The sequence below is a fragment of the Chiloscyllium plagiosum genome, chromosome 4 (assembly GCF_004010195.1).
Source record: "Chiloscyllium plagiosum isolate BGI_BamShark_2017 chromosome 4, ASM401019v2, whole genome shotgun sequence".
NCBI lineage: Eukaryota > Metazoa > Chordata > Chondrichthyes > Orectolobiformes > Hemiscylliidae > Chiloscyllium > Chiloscyllium plagiosum.
The window spans coordinates 122,135,054-122,157,228 of record NC_057713.1 but is presented as its reverse complement, the minus strand read 5'-3'; the positions used below and the strand labels follow the sequence as shown (position 1 = coordinate 122,157,228).

Below are 22,175 nucleotides of genomic sequence, written 5' to 3'. Positions count from 1 at the left end.
GGGGGGGAGCGCGGGGAATGGGGGGGGATGGGACTGTGGGGGTCCCTCCCCCAAGTTACTGACCTTCCTCCCGCCCAGGTCTGGGATCTCCGCCTCTCTCTGTCGCTGCAGGTCCGCATGCCGCTCGAAGGCGGCCGCAAAGCCGCTCTGCTTCTCGGCATCCGACGAGGAGAACCTGGTTCGGATATCCCGCGGGATCAGCCGTCCTCCCCGGACAGCCGCCTGTTTGACCGCGGGGCCCAGGCCGCTCCACACCGTCGCCATGACACCGGCCGTTCCTCCCAGACTTCAGCCAAGAGGATTCCTGTGGACTGGACCTGGTGGTCTCCAGAGACAGCGCCACGCAGGCTAGTCACTGTAATTGCAAGTTCAGCAAATGGTCTTTGCGACCTTGCCACCTCGGTGGGCAGATCATTGCTGTTTTGCAGAGGCAAACCAGACCGTACTTTCAGTGTGCATCAAATAGTTGTCTCAGTCATTCACCTAATAAATATATTTCCAAATATGTGGGTAGCACAGTGGTTAGCACTGCTGCCTGACAGCGCCAGAGACCGGGGTTCAATTCCAGCCTCGGGTGACTGTCATGTGGGGTTTGTACATTCTCCCCGTGTCTGCGTGGGTTTCCTCCCACAGTCCAAAGATGTGCAGGTCAGGTGAATTGGCTATGCTAAATTGCCCATCATATGAGGTGTAGGGGTATGGGTAGGTTGCGCTTCGGCAGGTCGGTGTGGACTTGTTGGGCCAAAGGGCCTCTTTCCACACTGTAAGTCATCTAAAAATCTAATCTAAGAAATCTAAAAAATGTGTATCCGCAAACTACTGCAGATGTTGGAAATCTGAAATAAAAACAAGAATATTTCATTGTAAAATGGCACTGCTGCCTCACAGTGCTAGAAACCCAGGTTCAATTCCCGCTTCGGGCAACTGTCTATGTGGAGTTTGCACATCCTCCCCATGTCTGCATGGGTTTCCTCCCACAATCCAAAGATGTGCAGGTTAGGTGAGTTGGCCATGCTATATTGCCCATAGTGTTAGGTGCATTAGTCAGTGGTAAATATAGGGGAGTGGTTGCTCTTCGAAGGGTCAGTGTGGACTTGTTGGGCCGAAGGGCTGTTCCCACACTGTACAGAATCTAATCTTCATCTTCAAAATAACAATAAACGGTAAAAACATTCCTGGAGTAACTTCGCAAGTCTGACAGCATCTGTGCAACGGGAAGCAAAGTTTCTGGTTCCAGTTCTGAAGAAGGGTCACTGGACCCGAAATATTAATTCTATTTTCTCTCTACATACCTGAGGAGTTTCTCCAGCAATTTCTGCTTTCTAGATCAGTCTGACTCCTCTTCGGAATACCTTATTCAAATGCAGGCATGTATTTCAAATGCTGTGAGAGTTTTACTACTGAACAGAGCAGCATTTGGTTCAGGGAGGACAACATGGGGCTGAACAGGATGGTGCACCAAAGAAGATCATAGGATTGTTGGCAATAAATCATAGATAAACACAAAGCAGCAGACTGTGAAGGACAGAAGCAGAAGGCTGAGGAGAGGACAGAAGGGATAGTTACAGCAGAAGAGATGGGAAGCGCAAGTGAACTATGAAAGAGAAAGCTGGGAAAGAAGAAAATGGAAAGTTTGAGGGCTCTCAAATGGAAAGAAAGAGGAGGCAGATGTAACCGTAAGCGAGTGAAGGGCAACAGGAACAAGCAAGGGCCAGAAAGATAAGGAAGAACATGACAGCCATGATGGGCTGAATAGCCTCATTCTGTGCTGTAACAATTCACATTTCAATGACAAGATAAAGGAAATAATTGCTGGAAGGAACATTTTAAAAAAGGTACAAAGCACATGACTGGGACATAAAAGTTTGAAAACACATACAAATTTAAGAAGTGTTATCCAACCTACGTACTGACCTCTCATATTAAAATTGATCTTTCTCTGCATGTTCTTTGTAGCTGTAATACTATATTCTTTATTCTGCTCTCATACCCTGATGTACTTACGTAAGGTATGATCTAGGAGAAAGTGAGAACTGCAGATACTAGAGCATCAGTGTCGAAACGTGTGGCGCTGGCAAAGCACAGCAGGTCAGGCAGATTCAGAGGAGCAGGAGAGTTGACGATTCCGGGGTTGATGCCCGAAGCAAGGACTCTGCTGCTCCAGGGGTGCTGCCTGGCCTGCTGTGCTTTTCTTGTGCCACACCTTTCAACTCCGTACGGTTGTGATCAGTCCAGTTAGCACACAAAACAATATTTTTCACTGTATCTCGGTACGTGAGCCAATAATAAATCAAATTAAATCAAACAAAGAGTGAAGATGGATTATGACAACAGGTGGTACATTAAGGGAGAAAGAAATTAAAGCTGGGAGAGATAAACATGATATTGTGAAACACTGGGGAACAGAGATAGACTGAAATAAATATTAACTCAAAATGTTTAATATCATTTCTATGCAGTGGCTGTACATTAAGATTATGTGTATAAAAGTTTGGCCATGAATGTGTTGGTTCTATAAGTTGCAAAGTATGTACGATTGTCATTGGGAAACAATATAGGAAAGAGAAATTTTGTTCCACTGCTCCTGGGGAAACATCGACCTCTAGTGGTAGCGCAGTTGAGCTCTAGGTAAGGGGTGAGATTCGGTAAAATGGGGTAAATAATTAAGAATTTTACTGAAGACTCCAGCATAAACATGGGAATTAAAGTGGACGGGACTGAGATGTCAGGTCTCTATATACAACGGCAGGTAGAATTTAACTTGGACACCGAGGTGTGATGAGTTGGAATGGTTTCATGTTGCGTGATCGGACATAGCAGTAATCTTACGCATTTGATGTATTTTTCAAAATGCAGATGAACTATCAAGTTCAATGTATCAAGAGTGATTCGGTACGTGGAGAACAGCCTGCTGTGGCAGGAAGATTAATTGGTTTAACAGTTGTTATCAACTTAGAACCAGAATTGGGCTCGTGGGAGATATTCTAAACAGTACGTGACGTGTATGACAAAAGTTAGCAAGTCTTTTTTTTCTTGGTACATTGCTACTTGTGAGTTAAAGTTCTGCGATCAGGCTGTATTCCCCTTGATGACACAGTGAAATGGAATGTATCAGCTCCATGCAGCAGGATGATGTATCGAAAACTGCCCAGTGTCCAGAACTTTAAAAACTTGCGGCAGCTGACCACTGTCTCTTGGGATCTTTTCTCTGCATTTTCAACACCACTGAAAAGCAATTATATTGTTTTTTTTGGTGGGGGGGAATCTCCATTTTTGCAATTATCCTGCATTTCAGTTATTGCAATCTCCTGTTGTTCACCATTAAGAAACTGTGGTCATTTCCCCATACAAATGGTGCTACCAGAAGCAAAGACCTCTGGCGGCAACAGCACCTTGCACTTTTTGCAGCAAGTGTAGGAGAAGAGGGAGGTCCTCTGTCCGCAACAAAACCATAGGGTCAGGAAGGTAATGAATGTTCAAAGCATTAGCAGAGAGCTCGGACTACATTGCCAGAAAAAAAATTCAACAACCTCACCGAGTGGAAAAGTAGTTGAGATTATAGAGGACATTGAGGCCTCTTCTGGAGTGTACAATTCTGATTGTCCTGCTACAGAAAGGACATTATTAAATTGTAGAAGGTTCAGAAAAGATTTACCATGACGTTGCCAGGAATTGAAGGTTTGAGTTATAAAAACAAAAGCTGGATAAGCCATGACTTTTTTCCACTGGAGTGTAAGAGGTTGAGGGATGATCTTATATAGGTTTATAAAATCATGAAAGGAATAGATAAAGTTAATAGCAAGGGTCTTTTCCCCAAGGGTCGAGGGAGTTCAAACACCAGGCATATTTTTAAGAGGAGGAAGTTTTACAAAAGACCTAAGGACAACCTTTTTTTAAAAAAAAAAGTGGTTAGTGTGTGGAATGAGGAAGTGGTGGTTACAGTAGTTAGACCGTTGGAGAGACATTTGGATCAGAACATGAATAGAAAAGGTTTGGAGGGATATGGACTAATGCACACAGGTGGGACTAGTTTAATTTGGGAATGGTCAGCATGGACTAGTTGGACCAAAGATGTGTTCAATGCTGCATGACTTTGACTAGAATTATTTTTGTTTCCCAACTCCACTTCTAAGGCTTGGCTTTAATTTGTATGTCTGCCCAGCCTAGAATGCCTATTAATAGAATTTATTTCATTACCTACTCTTTGCCCTTTAATATCTCAAAGTTTGATCAAACCACCTTTCAACTTTCTAAACATCAAGGAATACAACTAAAATTTGTGCAACCTCATTTTAAATCAAGGTCATCAGGTAAAATGTTGGCAAAACTGGACTTAATTTCCTTCAAAACTACTAAAGGTGTGATGTCCAGAACTGTATTCCAGGTATGGTTTAGCTAGGGTTTTGTATTCCTGGAGCATTACTCTGCAATCTTGGAATAAATCTTCAGACAGGTCCACGTTATTTAATTTTAAAAAATGAAATGAAAACTACGGATGCTGAAAATGAGAAACAAAACAAATTGCTGGAAAAAGCTCAGGTCTGGCAGTACCAGTGGAGAGAAATCAGACCCAATATTTCAGGTCCAGTGACCCTTAAGATTTTATTTGACTTTTAGACAATTTTCATTTTGCGGCCATAATGTTTCAATGATCAGTGTACTTTAATCCTCAAGTCTGTTTGGACACATGTTGAAATGCTATTAACAAGTGTAAAAGAGTCCTATTTATCCTTTCAAGGTTCAAGGTAGGCAGTGTCACAGCTGTTAATATTGTAACCTGCCAATTTAACCCATCTATTCAGTCCTCAATCTCTCACCAATTTTATGGTGTCAATGACACCTACACCTAAGGCCTCCAAGTCCTTGCATGTAACAACTATAAGTCTGGCAACATGTATAATGAAGGAAACAGATTATTTAAATCAGAACATTCATATTAATCTGAAATATTAATTGCTTTCTCTCCAAAGATGTCAGATCTGCTGAGTAATTCCAGCATTTACTATTTTATTTCAGATGTCTCTCCTCTGCCATCTTTTGCTTGTCATAGAAATTCTTATCATAGTGGTGTACCCCAAGGGTCAGTGTTGGGTCCACTGCTGTTTGTCATTTTTATAAACGACCTGGATGAGGGCATAGAAGGGTGGGTTAGTAAATTTGCAGATGACACTAAGGTCGGTGGAGTTGTGGATAGTGACAAAGGATGTTGTAGGTTACAGAGAGACACAGATAAGCTGCAGAGCTGGGCTGAGAGGTAGCAAATGGAGTTTAATGCGGACAAGTGTGAGGTGATTCACTTTGATCGGGGTAACCGGAATGCAAAATACTGGGCTAATGGCAAGATTCTTGGTAGTGTAGATGAGCAGAAGATCTCAGTGTCCATGTACACAGATCCTTGAAAGTTGCCACCCAGGTTGACAGGGTTGTTAAGAAGGCATAGTGTTTTAGCTTTTATGAATAGAGGGATCGAGTTCTGGAACCATGAGGTTATGCTGCAGCTGTACAATACTCTGGTGCGGCCGCACGTGGAGTATTGTGTACAGTTCTGGTCACTGCATTATGAGGAGGATGTGGAAGCTTTGGAAAGGGTGCAGAGGAGATTTACTAGGATATTGCCTGGTATGGAGGGAAGGTCTTACGAGGAAAGGCTGAGGGACTTGAGGCTGTTTTCGATAGAGAGAAGGTTGAGACATGACTTTACTAGGTTAGATGGGCTTCAGATTTTGGTATGACAGGTCGGCACAATATCGAGGGCCGAAGGGCCTGTACTGCACTGTAATGTAATGTTCTATGTCTATGCTAAAAAGGTCCTTTGCCCTATCAAATCTGCATCAGACAAAAATAAGTACCTAACTACTGCATCCAACTTTCCAACAGCTGGCTCATGGCTTTGTATGCCTTGGCATTACAAATGCATATTGTACAAGTGTAATTTGTAAATTTGGATAGGTGGTTCTCAAAATCCTCATTTCAGCAAGTTACTAGCTAGTCTGTCACTTAGAATACCTGATCACCATCCCTATCTTCTACCTCCTGCTCCCAAGCCTGTTACCTAACCAAGTCACTAATTTTAATGCCATGAGCTTTAACTTTAGATAGCAATTGAATTGCTTCTGAAAGTCAAAATAAGTGGCATCAATTTTTGTCCACTACTTTAGTCACCACCTCAAAAGTTGATCAAGTTCACCAAGCATGTCCTTGCTGATTCTCTGATCAAATCAAAATTTAAAGTGTATCGTCACTTTATTATTAATCATAGACACTAGCAATTTCCTAACAATAGATGTTAGACAAACTGATGCATAATTTTCATTGTTAAATAGTGGAATGGTATGTAGTTTTTTTCCCCCAATTTAAAGTGAAGAAAGAACCAAAGTCCTGGAGGATTTCACTTGGTGATCTCCTGCCATTATTTTCTTCATTGTTATTTTGCTCAATTTATGGGTGTATCTACAAAAAGAAATGCACTGCAGTGATTCAAGACAGCTCAGCACCATTATCTCAAGGGCAGCTAAGCATGGGCAATAAATGCTGGCTCAGCCAATACTCATCACATGGATTAAAAATAGATCTGTTTACACCTCCCCCAACCACTCCCCCCCCCCCCCCAGCCAATATAAAAGGCACTACGATTAACACGTTGTTGCTTTGGAGCTATTTATCGACCGCATTTATTTGCACGATAAAACTACGCCATTTGTATGTTAGTCTTCTGTAACTCAAACTTTTACACTTGAATCATGTACAAATTGAAGCTGGTTTCACTAAGTGACTCATTTGTGTCAGCTAAGCATAAGATTAAAGATTAAGTCTTACCATTTTTGTGAAAACAAGGTATAAATCTTTATGCAGTGGTTAGTCCTCAACTAGTGTGTTCACTTCTGGGCACCAATATCAAGATGTCAAGGTCTGCAGTAAGTGTAGTAGATCTTTACTACAAGTGGTACAGGGATAAAAGGGTTTCAGTTACATAACATGACTAGCAAAGCTAAGATGTTTCGAATTTATATTTTTTCCACATAAGCCAGCCTTCCAGGTCATATTAATGCAATTTCATCAAATGCAATATTGCAGATTTAAAAATCTTTCATTGATGTTTACAGAAATGCTTTAGTTCTGTAAAACTCCTGCAAGAGGGAAGTTGAGATGAGGAAAAAGGCTTCATGGATTATCTTTATAAGATCTCCTCCAGATTTTCTCACTGACCAAAACTAGTACTCAAGAAGCAATGTGACCGGTACCTTAAACACTTAACCCAATTTAAATGAAAAAAAATTATTTGTAATCCCAGAGTTTCTACACATTCAATTGTCATCTGGAATGATTAATTGGCTCACTTTCCTAGTCTGAGATTCCCACTGAATTTCTATTGAATCCTTAATACACAGTTGCAAAACATTCTTTCATGTGTCTTTCCTCCATCACTCAAAGATAAACTGATAAAGTTAAAACATTTCTTGGCTCTTTAAACTGTTTTGATTCTAAATAAAGTTAATGCCCCCGAGGGGTACCGGTCATTTAAATGTGCTGTATTTAACCCATTGGATTGCATTTCCTTGTGCCAGATCACCCCGATTACTTGCAGCAAATGAGATGACAACCAATGTAGAAATTGTAGAACACTTACTCAGGGCTTAATTGTTTAGTGTGGGAAGCTTGCATATTGAAATGTGGTCATTTTTGATGAAGTTTAAAATAAAACTGCTTTATATCTTCATTAAGACAACTTTACATATAAGCAATACGTGAAATATTGCTTTAATACAGTGGGTTAAGTTCCAATCAATTCTAGTGAGACAAAACATTTCACAATGAACATTTTACCATCAGCAATCTTTATTAAAAGTTTTTTTAAAACATATCAAGACAGCTGGGACTGTACAGCATTTCATCCAGCCAAGTGAACAAAACCAAAATTACCCTTGTACAATGTTAACATTAAACTCTAACCTCAAATATTTCAAATATGCACTAATGCGACATCTTTTAATCAATGCCATCCATTCATTTGGTCAAACTCAGACCCCAAAATTCTGAACCTTAAATGCTGCTAACTGTCAACATGCATTAAAATGAGGAGTGACTGTACATTTACAACCACCTCTCAGATATGAACAGATTTAAATCACAGAACTGAGCACTTGTGCAAGAAAATACTTCGCCAGGTACTAAAGTGAAAATCAGATGAGTAGGTCGCTATTTGAGCCAAAAAAGAATACTGAATTCCACATCTGAAGAGAATGCCATTCAGACTGTGGCATTTCCTACAAAGGTGTCTTGTTACCTTATAGCTTGAACAAATAACATTTCCAAAAAGTAAAGAAAAAGCTTTCACATTGTATTTAATCGGCATCTAATTTTAGAGTAACCTAACAAAAAATACACATTCACTTTGAGCTGAGTCATTGCTTGCATGTCTGTCAACAAACTAATGCTATCCATTTCAACAGTTTGAAATAATTTTCTTTGGAAAAACAGGAATGGAAGTTTAATGCATCTCAATTTAATATTCCAATCAAGACCGTTTCATTGGTATAACTTGGAGCAAGAGTTTGGGACAGTCATTAAGCCAAGTATTTTCACCATAACATTTTTTTGCTTTTGAGGACCAAAGTAGTTTTACATTAAATCCAAATTTAAAGTGTAGTAATCCAGGGGCTGACCAGATCTTGTAAGCTGTTAAATACAAGACACAATGTCATGAGACAGAGACACAATTAATGGGAAAAAAGCCATTATTTGCAACGAGTACCATTTGCTTGATTTATACTGTGTCAAAGAAGAGCATTTTAATGAGCTTCTTGAACATCTGAAACCTCTTCTGTAATGGCCTCTGTGGCACTTGCATTTGCTGCAGAGTTTAGAACATTCCCAAAATCGCCACCTCCTTCCTTGTTGCCTGCAACCTTAGACTGAGAAAAATCAAATGAATATAGATTATTAAAAAGATGAAATATAATCTACAATTAAACAAAAACACGTACAAAACACTGAAGTAATGCTTTGACAATTTACTAAAGTGTACTCATGTTAAAAATACAATCCTATAAAATTCAAAATGAATAGTTTTGTTGAAAATCACCAAACGGAAAGTTCATATCTATTCTCCCTTTACAATTAGCTTGCATAATAGAATACCCACAAAATCTATTTTCCCATCTCGCCACAAAAAAATTGCTTTTTTGACCACTGACTCATTAGCAGTACAGGTCTGCAAGATTTGTAGATGATTTTTTAACATGGTGAGAACCAGATATCAATTGTCCTCATCACTGAAGCATCACAGTAGGTGCCTTTCCACTCAAACAGCGCAAAATATATTCTCAGTTGCTAAACCCAAATAAAAACGTGAGCTGTTCTCGGTCATAACCATCTTCCCAGTGACCAATATTCAGGGAAAAATCTGAAGCAGAAGGTCTCCAAATATTAGTTAGTCAGAAGATTTTGAAAAAAATAAAATAGACCATATATACATGTACAAAACCTCTGGGTTTCCAAAGAGATGTGGAGGAGTGGTCACACGCAGAAAGGAACCGGAAAGATCTGACATTCTAAATTTTAACTGCCCAAAGCTATACTTTTTAATCTTTGTATTAAAGATTTTATTCACCAACCCAAGCAAAGTTTCAAAAATGTGAACATACACACTACCTTTAAGCTTTCAACTCTATCTTCAAATGACTTGAAAGTTGGTGAATTTCTGTAAGAATAGATAGATAAAGATTTAAACAAGTGTTTGTTACCAAAAATGACATATTTCGACAGCCATAATATTTTAAAAGTAATCAAATTTAGCTTTGTTTTCTAAAACTATTGCGGAATGACAGATCTATCTTGAATTACTTTTTAAACGAGCATTTGATAACAGTCTAGATCTAGGATATTTACAGCAAAGCCAACAGGAAAAAAGATACCAAACAGAAACACGGATACAGAACAACATAAAATCAACTTTGGTAGCATTATAGGACAGAAATCTATGCTATGATGTCCTTGAATCATTTGAAAATGTATTAGGAAATCACAAACGATACTGTAGTGCAATGCAAAAATTGTTCAGGCAAAGTAAACAAAACATATACTCTAAAAAGATCATTTTTAACCTGGTCATACTTCAGTAATACTAGGGGTAAAGAACATTTGGCAAAACTTAAAGGCATATTCCTCTGGTCTTTTCTTGAAACTGCCACGTCCCATACTAGCTCCTGCTGGAAAAATAGTATGCTGCAATATTTGCAAAAGGAGTAACAAAATCAACATTGCTATGGCATCCAGGAACAGCAGTGCGAAACTTGGGTCTGAATGTTTTTTCTTCCACACAGTGGAAGACTTAACTTCAGTTGAGCATCTACCTAGACCTGAAGAAAGTGAGGACCGCAGATGCTGAAGGTCGGAGTTAACAAGTATATGGCGCTGGCAAAGCACAATGTCAGTCCAAGGAGCAGGGGAGTCGATGTTTCAGACATGAGCCCTTCATCAGCCCTTATGCCCGAAACGTTGACTCCTCTGCTCCTCGGATGCTGCCTTTGTGCTTCTCCAGCGCCACACTTTGACATCTACCTGGATCTTGCCACTCAATTGCACTGTACGGCTGAAGCTTTGCACAAGTGCAGTGTCGTCGGGTCATCCAACTGTCCCATTATCAAAAGTAAAACTTGTCCCCTCTCCCATCCATGAAAAACCATGCCAAAAAAAAATCTAGAAGCTGCACATAAATTGATTATCTGGCAGGGCCTAAGAATGGGATAATGCTGGTTAATCAAATCTACCAATTAAGGGAAGTTATATTCCTCTGGATAAAAGGCAACATGCTGCTCTGTCCTCAAAGCAAGGGGCAACATCCAGACACCACATTAAAAGTATCATAAATGAAGACCAAGCTAACAACACAACCTTCAGACAGAAAAAAATTGTCAGCTTCACTGACAGTTGCTCTGAACACAACATTTTTGTTCAAAATAACCAAAACTGACCCAATAATGTCAATGCAAAGCCAAGAACCTTTGTTCATTCTACAACATTAATATCTCAACACTGAAAATAACCAGTTGTTAAAAGGAAAAAAAAACTCAAATTCCCATGACGAGAAAGTCCATTTGTATATCGCTCAATACCAAAAGTTCATCTCTACCATTCCCACAATGAAACCACAAATTTCAAATCAGCAAAAACCACGAGAACATGACCAAGTCAACATTCAAATTGGAAAACAAAGTTCAAAGTTCAAATATCATTCCATAGAGTCTGATAACTATAATGTGCTAACAAAACTTAGACAATGAATTAGCCATTAAAATTTTATTTCAATGCATATACAGTACCTCATAGCAGGCATGCTAATTGAGTGTCGTAGGGAGTGAATGCTAATCGGCCAGCATTAAGGAAACAGCAAAAGGTTAGTTTAAAAACATGTAATACTTGATTTATGACAAACAGAATAATAGGAAAGTATGTTGCCAAAGCACTCTTCCATTTTAAGCATTAAAAGGAACAATTTTTCATTTGTGGCTCAGCAGACCACTCTTCTACACACAGTACATCAATTCATGCATTTCTACTCCCAAGTAATATTTAATTTCATGAAGTGAACAGATTGATTTTGTGCTTCATTATCATAAAGTACACCTTCCTTACCTAAAAGAATGTGAAAAAGCATGTAATCTGCAGGATGTCATCGTGATACGGTGAGCATTAACAAGAAAATTGAACACAAAACAAGTCACTACCACTGTAAATTTAATTGATTTTGAACATTTCAAACTTGGCTATCCTTAGTTATAGTAAAACAATTCTAAAGTAGCCAGACTTTTCAGAAATGGTTTGCATTAACATAAGTTCCTAAACAGGTAATTCTCTAACCATTAGGGTGCAGGTATCTATTTTTGTAGAGGTGACTTTTAAAAAAAAAAGTTTACATGAATAAATATATCTGCAAGATATTATATCTCCTCGCAATGTTCACAACGTAATCTTGCAAATTTATAAAAGTCAGCCCAAATACTTCTAGGCTCAAGACTGTGTTAGATACAGCAACTCTAGCCTACTGCTTCAAGGCTCAAGCAAACAAACAGCAGTTCAAATTAACTATTCTTTTACTACAAAATTATGGCTTCACTTCCAAAAGCAAAAGAAATACATCATAAAAACAATACTTTTACTACTTCAGTTTAAAATAGGATCAGATATTCAGAACATGCATCAAAAACCCTCAGATTTAAAACCAAGGTTTTGAATCAAAACCATGAGAAATAAGAATGGCATTAAAGTATAACTAGGGGAGCAATAGCAAACAAGTAGAAATTCAAATTCGCTCCAATTTAAAATGTTAGGCAAAATAGAAAAAGAAAATGCTGGAAATACTCTGGGCTGGTAGCATATGTATGGAAATGGTTTCCCCCTCCACAGATGCTGTCTGACCTTGCTGAAAATTTCACATTTCCTGCATCAGCCTTGTTCTGTTTTTGTATTAAAACCTCTCACATATTGCTCCCATTTAGAAATCACAATCAATGCATGTGTTGCTGAGTAGTAAAGCATTCACTCAGCTCAGAGGTTAAGTGACTTTTACTTCGGTTAAGGGCAGGACCAGCTGCCAAAATCAGAATCTGAAAGTTCTTGACATTTAATAGAATTTCTCAAGTTACACAATGCATTTTATGCTTCAGCATTGGTAGTGAGTATAACCTCCAAAAGCCATAGTTCTCTAAATTATGACAACGTTCTGCTCTAGCATCATTGAGAGTAGCGTTTGTAGCCCACAATCCATTCACTTTATCATACTGAGAAACAGTTTTGTTTGCCAGGTGCTTCTAATCAGTTTCTTTCCCTAATTGCTACCACCCCTGTTCCTCCAAAATTTCTTCCTCCCTCATGACTAACTCAAGATGGGGCAGAGTGATAATGTCAGCAGCCCTCCAATATGCCATAAGGGTGAATATTCTGGGCACACAAACCGGAGGTCATAATTGTAAAGTCAATCAACTTGTGAAGGGCACCTTCACATCCTGTCCTTATCACTCTCAGGGTGGGAATCAAGAGTCACAGAGTCATAGAGATGTACAGCATGGAAACAGACCCTTCGGTCCAACACGTCCATGCCAACCAGATATCCCAATCCAATCCAGTCCCACCCTCCCCCACCCGGCCCATATCCCTCCAAACCCTTCCTATTCATATACCCATCCAAATGCCTCTTAAATGGTGAATTGTACCAGCCTCCACCACTTCCTCTGGCAGCTCATTCCATACATGTACCACCCTGTGTGAAAAAGTCATGAATCCTAAATGATTTTGTTATCCAATTTCATTAATTCAAGCTAATTGCTACAATCTTACTCTTAATCAACTAGCACTTAGGATTTCATGATGCTTAGTACCTATAACAGGTGGTATATAATAACAAATCTACAGCATAAAATAGAAGCAAAGAAATTTTAATAACTTACGTCAGATTCCAACAGAATTCAGTTAAGTATCCAAAGCTTTAGACTGAACCAAACCTCTCCATAAGTTTGAATAAAATCACAGAAGGAACTGATTACTAACTCTAGTTGTTGTGAGAGATGACAATATTTTTTAAAAAAATCAAAGTAATTCATCTCCATTAAGTTTCTTTACAAGGGTGGACTGGCTCAAAGTTGCAGAGCATACAAGTGCACACTTTCATCAAAGCTCTTCAGGCAAACATAATTAAAACATGATTTGGAGATGCCGGTGTTGGACTGGGATGTACAAAGTTAAAAATCACACAACCTGGTGTGTAAAATAATTAAAACAGTGATTATATTCTATTGAAGTAAACCTATATAGTTTAATTTCACAATATGTACTACAGGAGAAAGGATGCCAATTCATGGATATGATTGGTCAAGGTATGACAAGGCAAAAGAAAAGGCTACCATAGACTACTATCCATTAAAAATGTACAAGGTTTGAAAATACTCCTTTAGTTTGTAGAGGATGGATCTTCACGTGTCACTTGTAGCAAATTTAACTGAGCCACATTACCTCAAATTGGTTGCTAATCAACTATTAGTGTGCCCACATTAAGTGTTGCCTAATGACAGAATCACAACAGCAGATGTTTTGCTTTGAGTTTTGTGTACAGGCTGGATGAAGACAGTCTTTATCATACATGCACCCAAAGAAACATGTTTGACTCAATCAGCTAATCTTTGGGACATTTGGGATCCTTGTATGGTGTAACATCAGCATTGAAATCCATACATGCTGCTGCTCAATTGTGGGGTAGTCTGCTGGTGAAAAATATAACTTTGCTTCTAGTCAGTGGCTGCACATATAAAACAGGTTCTTAACATGTGTTTCAAACTGGAAATACTGCTATTTTCCAGGGTGCTTTTAGATATGCCAGGGGCTTTAAGTGAAAGTAGTGCCAGCCTTTGGCATATTTGCAAAGTTGATTGATACAGCAAACAATATTCTAATCAGAATAGCCATAATCCCACAAAGCTTGCAAGTGAGCAAACAGATCAATCACTAATAGCTACACTAAAGATAGTCGGATCTTACAAGGTAGTTCATTTACATTTGCGGGAAGCAAACTACACATGTAGAGACCCCTTCTCTGCAAATAATGGAACATATTCAAGTAACACTCGAACCATACAAGGACCACCTCCAACATGAGAAAATCTAACTATCACCCTTTAACATTCAAGGTAATACAATTGCTGCATCCTCCACTATTAACATCCTGGGGTTGTCAGTGACTAGGAACTGAACTAGCCATATAAAACTTGTGACTACAAAAGTTAGACTGAGGTTAGTAATGCTACATAGAATAATTCACTTCTTTACTCCCCAAAACCTGTCCACCATCTATTTGGCACAAGTTAGGAGTGTGATGGGATATCCTCCATTTGCTTGGATGAATACAGCTCCAATAATATCCGTGAAGCTTGACATCACCCAGGACAAAGCAGCCCATCTGAGTGGCAGCATATCCACCTCATTCACCTGTTCCATCATCAATGCACAGTAACAGCAGTGTGTACCATCTACAAGAATGCAATAAATCCAAAAGTTCCTTAGAAAAACACATGACCACGGCCATCTAGAAGGCTAAGGACATCTGATCTATGGAAACACCATTGTCTGAAAGTTCTGTTCTGAGCCACTCACCATCTTGATTTGGAAATATTTCATCATGCCTTCAGTACAGATGGGTCGAAATCCTAGAACGCATCCCATGGTAATGTCAGTGTACTTAAACCTAGAGACTGCAGCTCTAGAATTACCTTCAAGGGCAACTAAGGATGGTAATAAATGCTAGCCCAGCTAGGAATGTCCACATCCCATAAACGAAGTTTAAAAATTCTTGATAGCTTTCAATTACCCAGGAGTTTGAGTTGTACAGGTAGGGCACAATCAATGGAACACAAATGGCGGCATGCTGGCTTAGTGATTAGCACTGCTGCCTCACAGTACCAGGGCCCTGGACTAGATTCCCACCTCAGGCGACTGTCTGTGTGGAGTTTGCACATTCACCCATCGTCTGCATAGATTTCCTCCGGGTGTTCCAGTTTCCTCGCACAATTCAAAAAGACGTGCACGTTCGGCCATGCTAAATTGCCCATAGTGTTAGGTGCATTAGTCAGAGGGAAATAGGTCTGGGTGGGTTACTGTTCAGAGGGTCAGTGTGGACTTGTCTGGCCAAAAGGCTGGTGTTTCCACAATGTAGGGATTTCAGTCTAACCTAAATAGATGGGGGAAAAGACTTCAAATGTATACTTACATATGTGGAAGTATGTGAAAATCCAAACAAAATTTTGTGGAATCAATGTGATCAGTTCTGTTGTACAACAGGTTAGCAAAAGAACACTTTTCTGGTAATATTTCTTGCTATACTAGCAATGCCACAAAATAGGAACAGTTATGTTAAATTCAGAACTAGGGTCCTTTCTTACTTCAGAAAGACCAATAAGCACTATTGAATGAGCTATTATTTGAGAGAATTTGTCAGCGATTGCAGCAAAACTCACTTCATATTCAACTGCTGTTGAGTCTTGAAAAATATTAAACTGCAGCAGTACTAATCCATATTATATTCAGAACAGGAAAAGCATGACCTCTTTAACAAATCACAAGGTCAAAATGACTGCAAACTCTTACAAAGCCTTTGAGTTTTGAGAAAATTCAATGCAAAATTGTACATGCAGGAATAATTTGAACTAACTACTTATAGACATTGTTATTTTCAATTAGAAAAAGATGTCCAGAAGCTGCAAGCTACTGCACTGTGGGATATTCTTATGGGGGTGGGGGAAAGAGAAAGGATAGAACACTACAGGGTTTTATGACAAATAAAGCAGTAAGTGAACCAACTGCATTACTTGCCTTTAAATGGAAGCACCCTCTATGTACTGGAAAAGGAAGTGAGTCGATGAGAGATAAAGTGAGGTTACTCCAAGACGCTTCAACATCATTCAAGCATATTTTCCCCTCTGGTACTGCACAGAGATGCTCTTTTGCAAGAAGGCCTCAGTTCTTTCCCAGATGTGGTAAAATGCAGCAAAAAATTCAACTACTTATAAATATTTACATCCTCCAACATGTCAAGTGGGGTGTTGATTTGTAGAGGATACTTCCATTCAAGAAATGAAGACAAAGAAAGTTTAGATTGCCTACCTTTGCTCTTCATTCCAGCATCTTCCACAGGTCACACTGTCAGTAGTATTTAAGAGGAGGGGATGGTTGTGGGAGAAAAGGCAACCTTCTCAATCTAGACGAAACACCTTCCTCCAGAACAGACCTGCCAAAGTGCACGTCATTCTTAACCAACAAACCCAAGGAATAATGCTAAGAAAAACTATATGGGTTTTCCAAGTCACACCCTTTCATGTGTAGTTTACAAATAAGCTAAAAGGTTAGCCTATGATGCGAATATAGTTGAATGATGACTGAACTTCTATCTGAAGACTTACATATGGTATGTTTAACAAAGAATAAATTGCAGATGTTTCTTCAGTTAATTCTGCTGATGTAAAATTGAAAGTAAGTGTTAATCTGGTACACGTTGGCTTCTAGTTTCAAACCTCAATAAGCTAAAATCCTATTCGTAGCTATGAAATAGAACTTATACTCTAGCATAAGTTCCTTAGAAGGAGCACAAGGAAAATAGTTTAACAACATAAACACGTTAAGTACAAAGTTTTCAGACTGCATCAGAAAATCTACCTTGCCAGAAAAGATTCAATTATTTAAGTACAAATCTTATATTCATCTTGGCAACTGAAAATCACCATAAAAAAATGGGAACAGAAGAATTTTTTTGAAATGTAGAAACTTAAGGAAAATATGCTCCATAAAGTTACAAAACAAAAAAGACAAAAATCCTGAGGAAATATCAGAAATCTGAATTAACTTTGCTCAAAGTTCTTTCACAAAACAAGATACAAAGTGAGTTCTAATAAGTGAACATCTTGGGAAAAGTTGGCAAAGACTGCATCATTGGCATCATTTGCACTCACCCACAAGTCTAGGTTATAGACTTAGCCTTTAAAAAAAAAGTTACATCTTCTGTAATTGTACTATTTTAAAGTTTGTTTCTTCTACACTTGGGTGGTGCCAATCAAGCTTACTGAAGATAAGGTGAGATCAGTTAAGTAGGGGCCCTGACCTGGTTCTATAACTGTCAAATGGCGGATTCATTGGAATCTCTGTTATATAAATAATCTCAGTGCCTTACTCAGACTGCAGTGGGAGTGAAACCACACAGGGAGTTCAATAAGGACAGGAGGAAGGTGCACTGTTTCTTGTTCACTCTGCACCAGTCTTTGATCAGGAGTTGACAAACTGCACAAGTTTGAAGTATAAAACAGTAACTTCACAAAAGAACAAATTCAGTAATCTCAACTTCAGTCTACAGTAAATTATACAAATGCAAGCTTACATTACGGCAGGGCAGCTCAGCCATGCGGAATAGCATCCTGTGACATGTTGGAAAAAGTAAAAACTCCATGGGACCTAAATGTATCACTGGTTGCAGAAATGCCAGCTCCTAGTTTCAGAGCTTGAGTAGTGGAGGCCTCAACTGCGATGGACCCACAAAGCTGAGTTACACAAAATGTTGAGGGGTGGTCATACCTCAGCTTAAGGGCATGCAGAGAGAGTTCAAGAAACCAAGGAGATATTACAGAAGCCCCAAAGTCCTCCTGAAGATTTGATTTTCCAATTCTGGATACTGTGAGGGCAATGGTTCCTCAAAGGAATGCCAAAAAACAGAGAGGAAGAGTAGTAGGGATGGTGATTTGTTTATTAGGGGAACAGAAAGGCATATATGTTCAGCCATAAATGCAACTCCAATCACACATTCTCAACCCTGGCATCAGGGAGACAATGAAACAGTGGCTGCAGAATATTTGTCTGAGGGAAGGTCATGGAACATATTGGTTAACATGAATGTAGGTTGGAAGGGCAACTGCGGTTCTGCAGTCAGAATTTTGACAGCTAAGTTGAAAATTAGCAAGCTGGGACAGCAAAAGAACCTCTGCATTACTCACAGCCCTAGGTGAAAGGGGATTGGATAAAAGAGACAAGAGAACACAAACGCATACTTGGAAAAATAACAGCAGAGAGGGCTTCAAATTCCTGGGACTCGAGAAAGGGCCTTGCTCCAGAGGAGACAGCAGCCTGAACAAGCTGGACGGATTGCATCAGAACATAATTGAACTGAGTTCCTTGTAGTGCTTTGGTAGTCTTGCTGGAAAAGCTTTAAAATTAACTCTGCAGAGATGGGAGAACCAGGAAAGAACACTAAGATAGTAATACCCGAATACACAAAATACTGGAAGAGATGGTTGGGCAAAGAATAGAGAGTATCACTTTCATAGGTGGGGTTGAAGCAAAGGCTGCAGGGCAATGGACAGAGACAAAGGGGACATTTGGGGGTGGAGGGTGCAGACAGAGAGGGAAGGTCATGTTAGTTTTACTTTCAGTCTTGGCTGGTTCTGCAGAAGTCTCCGTGGAAGTAGAGTGATGCATAAAGCAGTTCTTGAGAAAGTGGAACAATAGTTTGATTGATTAATACTTATCTTAGAATAATGGGTAAGGGGTTTAATGCTTGGCCCAGACCAGAAGTATCCAGATCATTTGAACTCAAGCATATAAAAGCTCCAGGAAGAAGCTATCGATCTTCCAGACAGGGAGATGAAGTCATAGTTAAATCTATCAAGAATTTAAGGAAGACATCCTCAAGTCGGAGGGGACCTTTTGGGAGCTGGAGAAGTTGTTCTGTGAAGATTGTTTAGTTAGTTATGTTTTATCTCCATTTCTTTTAGTTAATAAACTTTTACTGGTGAAACAAAATCTGCAACATTCCTCCACAATGTTTCAGAAAATCCATCCCCTGTACCAAATCATGATCAATCAAGCCGGATTTCTCTCTGGGATCGGATTTGTCCAGTAATAATGTTAGCTAGAATCAGAACACTATGATGCAAAATGTGTGCTGAATCCCACAAGGTGTGAAAAGTAGACTTTGCTGCCAAGGATTGGAGACCAAGTTTTACAACAATGTGTCTTCATTCTGTTGAATAAGTTATTTGGTCAGTGAGTTTTTGCTGCAAGGATTTTTTTGAAAAAAAAGTGATAACCTTGGTCCATCCTTCTTTCAGATAGAAATTCCTTGTGATTTATTGATAAACAGCTGTTTATAACAATGATACCAGCATGGTAAAATAAAAAATGCAGATACAGTCTACTATGGTCATCACATCCCAATTTTACCAAGACAAAGGCAGAGCAAACGAAGGAACGTCAATGTACAAGAAAATGCTCAAATCATCCATCAGCTAGCAAGCCATTTTTGTACCGTGCACTTCACAAGTAACTTTAAGAAAAATATATATTTGATAAATGAATAGTAGATCAAAAATATTGAGCTTGCCCTTCGGCTTGAAGACCAATGGGGTTTAAAAATCACCAAACTTCATTCTTGCTAATTTATGTACAAACAGTGGTACAGAGGGAGTGGTTTAGAATATTACAAGTGAAGTAAACCATGCTAAATCTAAAGTTTGACATTAATTTCTGACTTGAAAGTAAAGATTTGGCCTTTGAATTAAGCTTGAATCAATGCAAAATTTAAGTACACATTTTATCATGTACAAACGGAAACTTAGTATGTGGCAAACGCTACTGTGAAGTTAAGGGGCAATCAGAAGAGTTCTGCTCCTGACATACATTGACAAGAGGACAAATTTGCAGACACCTTTAGGGTGCAATTGCCCTCTCTTCTGATGGCATACAAGTGAGTAATTGAATTTGTATGTGAAAGTCATATAGCACAATTGTATTAATAAAATATTATAGTACAACTGCACCCAATTTCACTAGTTATCAGCATCTTTGAAAGCCAAAAGAGTATACCATAGGCAGATTCATCAGGTTCACAAAGGTGAGCTTCTATTTTTTGTCAAAATACCTTCTGAAATGCTTTTGGCCAAAATGCTGATATTTAAAATAGTGCAGCATTTTAAAAGAAGAGATAGAAGCACTATGTAAGGGACCAATGTCAATTTTGTTACAGTCAGTATTTTTGAATATTGTAATGTTGCACTTCAAAAGCATTCCATTTCAAATTGAATGCAGTATTTCTATGGCAATTCTTTAGTTATCAAATGCTATTGGCAACACTGGACATGCATAAGTTTTGGTCAAATGCAGTATTCCTAAATACATTTTGAAAATTGAAACAAATTGTCAAGTAAATAACTATATTGCTACTAACTTCAAGGTAAAAGAAAAAAAAAAGACCATTTGACTATAAATGCCAATCTACAATATAAAATATTCAAACTAAATGTTTAACTAAAACAATTTAGCAAATAGGTTTTTAAAATAGGTTGTCATTCAGTTCAATGTATAAATAAAATGGATTTGAAATATGATGGAGAAACCAAGACAGTACTAACTTCAGTCTACAAACTTCATCAGAATGCAGGTTTTGAGCAAACTATGCGTACTCATGAAGCTCAGGTTTTTCATTATTCAGACAAAATCCAATAGCACTGCGCATTCCCATCCTTTAGGATACTGTTAATAATTATTTGCACAAATACATAAATACAATGAGTCAGATCAAATAGTTACATAAGAACATTTATGATTTACTCAGCTTTATAAAAATTCATGACATGTGGGCATCAGTGCTAGTGCCAACATTGGTGCCATACCACTGATTTGCAATACAGCAGAAAATAAATTTTCTAGTCAGCATATTGAAAAATCTAGTCACAAATCCAGTATTTGGTCTCCATTTGCTGTTATAGAATATAATGTGGAGATGCTGGCGTTGGACTGGGATGGAGAAGATTAGAAGTCAGACAACATCAGCTTATAGTATTTGAAAATCGCAGGCTTTCAGAGCGTTGCCCCTCTGTCAGGTGAAGTGAGAGGGGCATACAGGCACAATTTCTAGGCAGACAGATCAAAAGGTCACTCAAATGGTGTAAGGTGGAGTATCAGGCTGAATAATAGATCTCGGCAGGTGATCAAGATTGTCAGACAATGTGAGCAAAGTGTCAACAGCTGAATAACAAGCGAAGGGATAACCTATAACCAGATTAAATGAGACAGATAACAGCAAAAGATTCAAAATATGGTGATGCTGGAGAAAAACCAAATACAGGGGAATCTCGATTATCCGCAAGTGATGGGTGGGCACTATTTCATTCGGATAATCAATTATTTGGTTAACCGATTAAATGACATTCCTCTGGGGTTCGGAATTTTTAAAGTCTGTTCCCCATTCAGGAGACTGCAGCAGCACACAGCTTGAGGCCTTGCCCCCACCCCTGCAACACCGTCCAACACCGCCCCTCCGGGGCAGCTGGACTGTATACCAAGACTGCTGCAGTTGCCTTTGTGGGTAAGTCTCCAAATAGCACGTGCGCGTGCGCGCGCACACAGCCACAGCGCTCCCCACAACTTGTAACTGCAACTTTTTGACAGGTTCCACCGTTGCCCTGTTCAGGACAATGTTGGAGATATTATCTGGGGAAGGGGGGTTTAGGGTACACCAGTGTAGAACTCCATGGAAAGTGTGGGGAGAGAGAGTACGGGCAGCTATTTGAAGACTGTGCCTATTTAATCACTGTTAAAAACACGTCTTTGATGTAATGTTTCCATCAGGACCTTGAGCCCTCCTTGGCATT

At 39.0% G+C, this 22,175-nt stretch overlaps 1 protein-coding gene across 6 annotated transcripts in view; it reads right to left on the bottom strand.

Moving 5' to 3' along the window:
- The window catches only part of tpd52 (tumor protein D52), a 150,257-nt gene that overhangs the window by 81,977 nt on the left and 46,105 nt on the right, over positions 1–22,175 (bottom strand). Inside the window, exons 5-8 of one of the 6 annotated variants that reach the window (XM_043689099.1) lie at positions 11,635–11,661; positions 11,322–11,363; positions 9,652–9,700; positions 7,819–8,912 (exon numbers count right to left, since the gene is read on the bottom strand). In XM_043689099.1, coding sequence (XP_043545034.1) covers positions 8,790–8,912; positions 9,652–9,700; positions 11,322–11,363; positions 11,635–11,661 — 241 coding nt within the window. In that variant the 3' untranslated portion in view covers positions 7,819–8,789. Of the gene's footprint in view, positions 1–63; positions 313–7,818; positions 8,913–9,651; positions 9,701–11,321; positions 11,364–11,634; positions 11,662–16,647; positions 16,772–22,175 lie in introns of those variants that run through there. The other 5 variants (XR_006311512.1, XM_043689100.1, XM_043689101.1 and 2 more) reach the window with 5 other exon arrangements.